A 10742-nucleotide genomic window follows, 5' to 3' on the forward strand; every position below is an offset into this window, starting at 1 on the left:
TTATTTTAATCGTGACACTCATTACCAAAAATAATAATGCAGCACCGCCCACATGCACAATCAGTTTTTTATTGATAAAAGGGGTGACAGAGGAATTTTGTTTCAGAGATCTTCCTATGCTTCAACTTGGGCTTGTCTTAGCTGGAGCTAGCTAGAGGTGAGTCATACAGTGCCATACTATCTGTAGTCAAGTTTAGCTATGCTTCTAATAGAGAAACATAGCTAATATTTGTACCTTAGTAAACGATTAAGTGCTAGAACAGTACACAGTGACCTTAGTAATTATCTAGCATCAGGCTTAGATCTACTATATACTCAGGGGCAGGCTGAAGTGCATATTTAATAAGGGTCTGCATGCAGTTTAGTGTCAGTTAGTCTAACACTCTGTTCACTGTATTTATTTATTGCTGGCGCGGCGGTGCATGATTATTTTAGCTGTACCTATATCGTACACATCTGTGCATGTTTTGTTTTCATTGTTGATCAATGTACATGTAAAACGTCTCAATAGCTGTAATGTATTAATAATGAGCAATACTGTGTTTTATGATCAGACTGTTTGTTTACGTCTGTAGCATGCAAATTTAATTGTGCATTTTTGAGCAATCTCTCGTATCTGAACCAAGTGCAATGTATGCATCATTGTTATTCATACACACACACATGCATACAGACATACAATATGACAGATGCTGCCGACTATGAGGAATTAGACTTCCCCCCTCCCCCCAAGCCCCCTCACACACGCTACTCACACACTCAGCTTCCCAACGAGTCTTCTTCTCAGCCAGTGGCTCCTCCCCGCACTACTAGTCGCTATGTAGAGAGGGACAGGAAAGTATCAGGGTGAGCCCTACACGTAAACGACAATGGCACTAGTCTTTATACAGAACACATTGTATTCTACTGAGTTCATTATGGCGGTATGCTCTCACCTGTCATCATTATTGTGAAGATTTGGTCAGACAAGAAATGGTTAATTTTTCTACCTGCAATTTTTGTTTGTTTATGTTTATACTCCCTAACTAGCCACTGTGGTTCTCTCTGTGCAGTGATGATAAACCAGCCCCTCCTCCCCCTGCTTCCAAACCAGCCAAGAGACCCCTCCCTCCGCCCAAACCAAGGACTTATGAAGCCCTCGATCAAGAGGATAGACCCTCTATAACTACTGCAGTGAAAATGGTGGGTTTGCTAATTATGATTCTGTGTAAATTTACGCTTTAATGTCTGTCTGCACGGCTATTTAGTTGGTTTGTTAGCAAACAGAAGCCAGTGTAAAAACGTGTAACTAGGTTTAGGATCCAAACAGTCTTTCCAGTAGACATTATTAGTAGTACATTATAATAGTATCTTAGTCACCACATCATGCGTCCTCACTCAGCATTAGCAAGGTTCAAGGGGAGTATTTATAATACCAGTCATTTCTTTATTACCAGATAACTAGTCAGGATTATTCCCCAATACCGGAATATACATGTAGTCTGTACATGTAGGTGTTAAGGATTTCCTTTATGGAGGTGTTAATCTCAGGATTTCCTTTAGGTACGCACAAGCATGATCGGCATGTGTTGTGACTACACTAGCTGCTGTTGTTTTAGCCGTTAGAGGTCAGCTTTTTAGTGGTTGTGTTGCAGTAGTAGATGAATATGATCGGCATTGTAATCGATACGAGAAGTACATATATAGTACAGCAGTATATCGTTATGGTTATGTTATTGTCAAGCCTTGAAGCATCTCGCAGTTTGTAAAAGTTCAGCCAAATGCACACATACATAATGTTCCACAACGGGACTGTCTCACCAGGCTCAATCAATGGACGCACCCTCACTGCCTCCAAAACCTATAGTGGTGAGTGTGTTTTATCCACGTACTTTTTAATGCACTAGCTCATGATTTTTCACAGGTTGCATCTCCTGCTAAGTCGGCTAGCTTTGATGCTGCACACAGTCCATTACTGCGTAGGACTATGATGTACAAAAAAATAGGTATCCAGGTTGAACAACACGCTGTAACCTATTTCTCAAATACACTATAGGAGTAATAAGGTGCCTTTTTCAAGAATTAGTAAGTAGAACTTTAAGGTGTACAGAAACTTTTTAGTTAAAGGGCACTGTAGCTATTATGTTCATTGGCAACCCTATACCATTCAACACGATTTAATGGTCTTTATCTCGCTTTGTTGTTCAGGAGAATTGCCTGGAGACCAGATGAGTTTGTGTGAGTTTGTGAGGGACCACGGTCAAGAGCTTCCGCTGAGAGTCAGAGTGGATGAAGGCTTCTGTGGAAGTGATGAAAGGTGTGTATCTCTGGAATTATTTCACAATGTTATAAATGTACACGTACTCTACTGAGATTAAAACCACAAATTGTATGCTATACAAAGGCTATAGGTGGGGATGTCAAATTTACGCCCACCCAGATGTTGAGTAGTCTACTGAGCCATGCCAGCCGTTGAAATTCAATATACAGTAGACTCTCGCTATTCCGGCTCTCTGAAGTACGGCCACCTCGATATACCGGCCATTTGGCTTGGCACGGAATGCTAGCTATATGTTTACTGCACAAAACTCACCCTGAAGTACGGCCACTCGCTATTCCGTTAACCGGCCAGTGTTGGCTGTCCCAAACAAGGTTTTCAATGTAATTTTATACGTATATTACGGCCGGATATGACGTTTTGGGTGTGGTTTAGCAAATAAAATCGGATTACACTTAAATAGAGAACAGAATGATTCATTATCCTACATTATCCTCGAGACAAGAACCGCAAAAGTAGTCATTAGATTCGAGGTAAGGTCGTTTTTAAGCCGCGGCTATTTCCTGAGCTGCAGCCACTTCGCTATTCCGGCCAAGCTGCATGGTCCCAAGAGTGACCGGATTAACGAGAGTCTACTGTACTTGCACTATAATTAGTGTACACAATAGTCACTTTGTTGCATGTTGCATGGTCCCAAGGGTGACCGGATTAACGAGAGTTTACTGTACTTGCACTATAATTAGTATACACAATAGTCACTTTGTTGCATATTTGAGCAAAAGATCAACCACCCAGATGTTGAGTAGTCTACTGAGCCATGCCAGCCATTGAAATTCAATTATACTTGCACTATAATTAGTATACACGCAATAGTCACTTTGTTTCATGTTTGAGCAAAAGATCAAAGAAACCACAGTGCACACATCAAAGCTTAACAAGTCACTGCAGTGCAATATGCCATATATTTGCACAGCCAAAAAGCTTGGACAAAAGTTGGAATGATCTCTTTTATATTGTTCCTGTATACAACTTACTTTTTTGTGGTATCAAAATAAGGAATGCAGAAGGCATGAACTCATTATAACTATATATGCTTCTCCCATGCATAATCACTCGTGCAATCTAATACATACAACAAATTAATGATAACATTATTATGACTGTATGATTGTACATGTACACATGTAGGTATGTATACACGGCATCGTCATCATCAGAGTTTGTTTGCATCAGAGAAGATTGTTTCGCATCTTTTAAATAGTCCTGAGCGAGGAGAAGCAGATACAGCTATTTTTCAGAGCTAACCCGCTCAACCACTTTTGTAGCATGCTGGCCAAACTGACTCACTATTATAATTCACCCTGACCTGATTACATTGCTTCCTGGTGGGCGTATTTTTAAGCAAATTAGCCTATGCAGAAACTTTCACTCCAAAGCAGGATAGAATTCATGTTAGCCTGAGGTGGCACTTAAGTGTTTGACTAAGGATCTGTGGCTTTCAAATTACTAAAGTCGTTGGTTATTTAAATTCTAACAAGTATAGGGGGTCTTAAGTTTGGGGAACAATACTCTGGAGGCAAAGTGTTGTTAGGTAGAAGTTTGAATAAACGTACTTTTTTACACGCCCTCACACAATTAAGGTTCATCATTTCAACTGGTGATGTCTACAATTTCCACTTCCTGAAAAAAGTGAAGGTTGCTTCGATAGCAGACGCTGGTGGGGTTCATTTCTCCGTGCCTCTCAACTCCTCAGTCAAGTTCGGCATGCTCTACAATCCAGACAATGATTTTCGGAAGTCCATACAGGGATACTCATTTGAGACTGTGGCGGCACTCACGGTTGCTAAGGTAATTTTTTTATTCAGATCACTAATATTAAATCTCTAATGGCATTTTTTAACGATTGTTAGAATTGACGAATTATTTTGATACTAAGAATGTACAGTATATGGTACAGTAGATCGAGTTATGGCCAAGGGAGCAGTTAATGAATGAGGCACAAATAACAATATAGACATAGAATGCTAAAAAAAATTTGCTCTTAAAATTATTTTTGTGACTCAGTAGCGTTTGCTAAATTTGCGTGTATCTAATTTGCATGCTACATTATTGCCATGTAGTCTTAGGTTGAAGTAGTTTCAGGGTGATTACAAGCCCCCCCCACACACACACAGGTCTGCCCCAAACTGGTTCTATCAAAAACAGAGTGTTTGTGTACGGATCCAAAGAGCTCTGTCGAAGCTAATGAGTTGCTACTGATTACTAAAGTATGTTAACATCAAGCATGCAGATTGGTTATTGTGTTGTACGTAGTAGATATAGCATGAGACCGAGTGGAGTATTGAGTGTACAGCACATGCCTGAGGGCAAGCTGCCTGTATATTGCATATAACACAAACATGCATGCTATTTGTGTTTTATATCATGATGACCCTGTTCCAAAATATGCCTCGACGCTATATACATGTACGTGCCATGTCAGCTTGGCCTGGTATACTGATGAATTTGCCTTGTGCGTGCATTCATTCAGGTTGGCAAAACAGCTCTAAAACGGAGGCCGTTCATAAAGGTAGTGAATCTTCGCAATAAACAAGAGAAGACCCTGTACGACGAATGCGAGGGTAACTTCACCACTACACCTGTCGCATTGCAGATGTTCCTGCCAGAGCTATTGGAATATCTCACCGACAGTTTGCCTTTGCAGGTAGGTTGTTAGATCAACAGGGCTGCCCATCTACTAAGTTAACACACACATTGTACATTGTAGATCGTGTACAAATTGTACATGTAAATATCATCGTACTATTCATTAGTGACGTAGTACCTCCTTTTACGTGCATGTCTCGTGTGTAGCACAAGCTGCAAGAGTTGAAGTCATATAGACATTGTAAACCCTTTCTTAACAAAAGTATCTCAGTTTGACTCAGTGCTACGCATGTGTGTATAACAATCTTGGCACCTTTTTTTAATGCGCACACACAATATGTTTCTCTTAGGCTATGCTGTATGTGACTAATGAGACACAGGCTGAATCTGAGTTTCCTTTGGACCTCACTACAGAGATGATCACTCTCACACATACGAGTATTGAAACTTCCATTGTTGCTACTACTTACTGGGGGTACGTACATACATGTATGTTTATGCACGTGTGCTTGATGTATAATAGTTAATTGGAAGGAAGGACATTTTCTTCTCTTCATGAAAGCTCACTTTTGGGTATAAATCAACCCTGTATGTATGTACCGTATATCTTCTAATTTATCGGACACTTTTCTCTGCACAATTTTTGTTGCTCTAATACAGCGGACACTCTGGTGCTTTAATTTTACGTTATTTTGTTAAATATCCGGTGAAAAGTTGAGTTAACATTCCTAGAAACATAGCCAGCAACAGTGTTGCAGTTAGATAGCTAGTGCAACTATTCAGTCACACGCTGTTCTAGATATAAAATAAGCTAGCTCGCATGCAGCTGCTAATTATTCTGGACATTTCACATGCTATAAAAAAATATGTTCCAATTATACCCGGACAATTCCAAAATAATTATTTTTTGCTCTCCGAAACATAATTATACGGTATATGTGGACATTACGGAAACTTTACCCATGCATCCATGCAGGGATGACGAGACTGGGCTGACGGAGGAAGACTTCATGCCACTAGCTATTCCTCTTGAACTGGAGATTGAGATTACAGTGTTGAAAGATGAAAGTGAAGCTGAAGACTTGTACAGCAACACAACCACCCTCTTGAACACCTTCGACCCTTTAAAGGTAACGATTAATTTTCTGGTACCTACCCATGTGCAGGCCGGTACATGTGTATGTGTTTACTTGCTAAACTCAAGCAAATTCACATGCATAAAGGCAGTGATTTTTATGTGTGATAATATTCATACCCATTCATTGTGCAGGTCAAGGACATGGCTGACGCTAGAACAGACCAAATGGCACAGACTCGCTTCTATAAGAATGTTCGAAAAGGATACGAAACAAGCGGAATGCAACTTGAGAAGCCAACAAGGATTTACGATGCAGTGGGCCCCTCGCCAATCCTGACGAGAACGTCACCCACACACCAGTCTTTCTTTCCACCTCCTGCTGTCCCCTTACCAACACCAGGTCGCAGAAGCCCGAGACCGGGATCTAGCGAGAGAGAATTGTCCCCTATACTACCCAAAGATAGAAAAACATCTGATTCCGGTTCAATACAGCCTGCGAAGTCTTCTGTGGCCCATATTGATTCTTCTTTAGTCGGTAATAATATTTATACGTGTATATTATAGATTGCAGTTCTTGTAAATACCCTAGCTCTCATCTGCAGGTACTATATACATCTGTACTACGATAATTATATGTAGCTATACTGTTTACTTCAACATAATTATGTTGTTGCTCTCAGAGTGATGTGATACTATACTCATCTATAGATAATACACTATGTATACAGCGTTTGTTGATTTGTGTCTTTGTATACAATGCTATTTGCTGAGTGACTAACTCGTACTTATGGCTTGTACAGACCACCAACTGTCAGATCTTCACTCGAACACAAGAGCTCTGAAGTGCTTACTTGATGCCATGCAAGATAATTCCAGTAAGATAACGTCAGACTTAAAGTCTGAGCTGAAGCGTCTCGGACGAATTGTTGAGAATCTGGCTAGAAACTATGAAAGACTGGAAAAGCAGGTCCAAGATCTGAAGCAGGGAGAGAGTTCCTCGCCTACTGCAACTGCACAACCCATGTATGGAAACATCCCCCAGGCCGGTATGATTGCATGTACATGCATTGTAGTAATTCTGATGAATAATAATTATAATTATCAGTGTACTTTTTAGTCATACGTATACTGTGCTACGATACCATACGAGTGCATGCATGTGTATGTATTCATTGGAGAAGCTCGATAATGTTGAACCTGTTAATTTGTTCAGCAATTGACAACCAAAGTGAAAAGGTTCAAAGTGAAAAGGCGTTGCCGTTCAATCCGTATGGCATTGCCAATACCTCCTCATTGGTAAAGAAGACTGCCGATCCAGACCTTAGAGCTAAGAATAAGGAGGAACTGGCTAGCATGGATTGTGGAGAAGTAAGTTTAAGCACAATTATTCTAAGACCAGTCCACATGAAAGTTTGTTGTTGAGTAAATTAATTTATACTTCAGTTTCCCATGATATCTTTACGTGATATTGCTTGCCAATCAATAATTATGTCATGTCCGAAATACAAACTACGTGCACACAGCCACTATTTCCTTTTCCTGTCAACATCAAGCTTTGTTTGTTCTCTCATTATAGATTCTCAGTCTGCTCGCTGCCCTCAACATGTCCCAGTATCAGAAAGTATTTCTAACCGAGCAGGTGGACGGGGAGATCCTCTGCGAGTGCGATGATGAAGTCCTACGTACAGAACTGAGTGTAACTAACTCGATACATCGCAAGAAACTCATGAGCATCGTAAATGGTAGTCAGTCTTCTGTTTGCGTTATTCAGAACAGTGTGTATACTTGATGTCTCTTAATAATTATTTAAACACTTTGTCTCGTACATATATATAATTACATGATTTATTAATTTTTGGTGGTAATTTTTCTTAGATGTCAGTTTTTAGTAGTCAGCTCATCTGTGTTATAATTATAAGCCCTACGTATAGTAAATTTCAAAATGAAAGTGTCGATCTCGTCAATCCCTAATTTGAATTGCATGCGTACACTAATCTTATTAGGCATAATTAGCCCCACAGACTTATGCAATGTGATTAATGAAGTTCTATAGATGCACGTGCACCCTGCATGCATGGGAGCACATTCAACAGTTATATATACCTTATAACCTGTTGTTCCTACATTATATAGGCTGCATGCACGATTATAATTACAAACAAAGGTCACATGCGCGTTATTAATGTCAGTACTCCAAGAAATATAATGATGCTATACCCTTGCTAGCTATACACGTACAAACAACATATATACCCATTACCGCAACGCTCCTTGGAGGGTGAGCCGGACCATGACTGATGACTGTTAAGTATAGGGTTAGGCATCCCCTCTAATTAATTAGAGGAATGCAACCCCGCTGGTTAAATAATAATTAGGCATTTCTAATAATTATATTGCTCCCCTAATTAAGTACTTGGGGGTAAAGACGTGGCCTAGCCACCAGTCATAGCCCATCGGACGAAAGTCCTACCCCCAAGGAATTGAAGCATGAACGCATGTACAGATCAAGTGAGCGCTATGTCACAAGTAAAGATGCTGACGAATTGTCCAACCCCCTGCATTAGCCCGCTGAATAATAATTATTGATTGAGGCAAAGTAATACCAATAGGGAGCAAGATCAATGTCAGCAGAGAGTTAATTGTACTGTACAATAGCAAGGTCCTTGACCTAGCGGATCCTGGCGCTATGACCAGCGTAATGTAAGCCCCCCAGGAAAGTGCCTTACGAAATTATGAGGGCAAATCGAGTACAGGGCAATGTGTGCTCACCGCGTGACTCCATGTCAGAGTGGAATTCGCTACTGATGCATGTGTCACTGTATAGCCGCCCCGAGAGCCAAGTCAAGTGCGAGCCAAGTCGGCCGCGTTAATTGATATAATTATATATATATATAATTATATATATTATTTTTTTGAGAATGTTTGCGTTTGTGTGGGATTGGGCAGTACCAGATCCTAGTAAGAAAGGCATTGAAGAAATTTTTGGTCCAAGCAGGGATGTCCAGTGTGGAGATCACGAGACGGATCGAGCCGCCCTCAAAGTCAAGGCTGTGCTGTAATTTATAAATAAAGTTCAAGCTTGACAGTAAATTTTCATTCTTAAACAAACTGTGCATGAGATAGGTTTTATATTGTGGGCAAGATTCAGAGGGGGCCTTCCCTATACTAGCTAAGTGTAATCGTTCAATAAATAAGTAGGAAAGGACTAGTCCTGATGCAGTTTATATGGTCGAGCTACTGGCAATCAAGCCAGGAATACTGAACACGCGACTCTACCTAGTAACCCTGAATGCCAAGAAAATAATTAACCACTATAATTCGTACTGACCCATATATATACCCACCTATTATGCCAGATAATTCTGCCGTGAAAATGTCCCGGCGGCTTTGCCTCGAAGGCCCGAGGTACTGTGGTAAGGGGTTATCGCAGCAGTGGAGTAAGGTGGCGAATGAGTAGATCTAGGGTTGGCTGTAGGTCGTCCACAATCGGGATGGGCCTCGCTATAATTTTATTGTGTGTGTCAGTATTGCAGATTGCCAAGGCTGTGGTCAATCTCGTTTCCCAAATTGCGCATTTCCACTAACAGTGTATGTCGGACGGCTGTATAGACTTTTATGCTTAAGTGTGCGAGGGAGGTGTTTGTTGGCCGAGCAGAATATGTTAAGTGTGGCCATGGGCAATGTAGTAATGGCCAGTGTGCCTTGAAGTTTGCTTGTTTATATAGCATGTGAATATTAGGTGCTTTTTTTTTTCGGTTAGGATCAAGTCAGCAGCGAGCACGGGGTTGATGCATGCGTCGTACATGTAACTTTTGAGCAGGTAATTATACGAGTAATGCAGGTGCTAATAATTAGCCAAGTAAAATCAGCAGAGTTACGGAATCTGAGTTGTGCATTTTCGACACCTGGCAATAGATTACCCTACAGCGAAATAACACACCTAAATAGCACGACATATGAAACGTGCAACTATATAAGTGTCTAATCGGAATATTTGGCAACAGGAGAGATATTATAGAGCGCAGAGCAGGGCAGTATAGTATAGCAGTATAGTATAGAGCAGAGCAGAGCAATACATTATAGAGCAGTACATTATAGAGCAGCCTCAGGCAGCAGGGCAGTATAATTACAGAGCAGTACATTATAGAGCAGCCTCAGCAGGGCAGTATAATACAGAGCAGTACATTATAGAGCAGCCTCAGCAGGGCAGTATATTACAGAGCAGTGCATTATAGAGCAGCCTCAGCAGGGCAGTATATTACAGAGCAGTACAATATAGAGCAGCCTCAGCAGGGCAGTATAATACAGAGCAGTACATTATAGAGCAGCCTCAGCAGGGCAGTATATTACAGAGCAGCGGTACATTATAGAGCAGCCTCAGCAGGGCAGTATATTACAGAGCAGCGGTACATTATAGAGCAGCCTCAGCAGGGCAGTATATTACAGAGCTATAGAGCAGCCTCAGTAGTATTAGTTAAGTTGGATCACTCGGTTACAAGAGCAGTATATTACAGAGCAGTATAGTTATTAATAGAGCAGTATATCATAGAGCAGAGCAGAGCAGTACATAGTTATACAAGCCGTATGGGCACAGGGCAGGGGGCAGAATATTATAGAGCGGTATATATTATAGAGCAGAGCAGTATATTATAAGCCGTATAGGCACCGGGCAGGGCAGGGCATTAGGGAGCATAACAATAGATGGCATAAGCAGGGCGTATGGTAGCGGGGCTCACATATGGCATAGGCCATTAATAGAAG

General features: G+C 40.9%; 1 protein-coding gene across 2 annotated transcripts; it reads left to right on the plus strand.

The window, feature by feature from the left end:
• LOC135342551 (uncharacterized) lies at window positions 1-7945 on the plus strand. Of its 2 annotated transcripts, XM_064539293.1 has the most exons (15): window positions 1-157; window positions 674-846; window positions 1053-1182; window positions 1804-1848; window positions 1904-1985; window positions 2188-2296; window positions 3898-4105; window positions 4432-4524; window positions 4788-4961; window positions 5254-5378; window positions 5880-6033; window positions 6174-6516; window positions 6782-7027; window positions 7195-7349; window positions 7558-7945. In XM_064539293.1, exons 2-15 carry the CDS (start codon window positions 683-685, stop codon window positions 7768-7770), a joined length of 2241 nt encoding a protein of 746 aa, XP_064395363.1. In that variant the 5' UTR covers window positions 1-157; window positions 674-682; the 3' UTR covers window positions 7771-7945. The 2 variants fall into 2 exon arrangements, with proteins under 2 accessions (XP_064395363.1, XP_064395371.1); XM_064539301.1 differs by lacking the exons at window positions 1-157; window positions 674-846; window positions 1053-1182; window positions 1804-1848 and having other exon boundaries at window positions 1904-2045.
• The last annotated feature ends 2797 nt before the right edge of the window (window positions 7946-10742 follow it).

This window comes from Halichondria panicea, chromosome 1 (genome assembly GCF_963675165.1).
Source record: "Halichondria panicea chromosome 1, odHalPani1.1, whole genome shotgun sequence".
NCBI classification, from domain to species: Eukaryota; Metazoa; Porifera; class Demospongiae; order Suberitida; family Halichondriidae; genus Halichondria; species Halichondria panicea.

Bases quoted from the DNA above. Each gene is read 5' to 3' on its own strand.
- LOC135342551 (XM_064539293.1), top strand. From the start codon at position 683: ATGACAGATGCTGCCGACTATGAGGAATTAGACTTCCCCCCTCCCCCC. The intron at 2,297-3,897 runs GTGTGTATCTCT...CACACAATTAAG, and splicing joins TTCTGTGGAAGTGATGAAAG to GTTCATCATTTCAACTGGTG. The intron at 5,379-5,879 runs GTACGTACATAC...GCATCCATGCAG, and splicing joins GTTGCTACTACTTACTGGGG to GGATGACGAGACTGGGCTGA.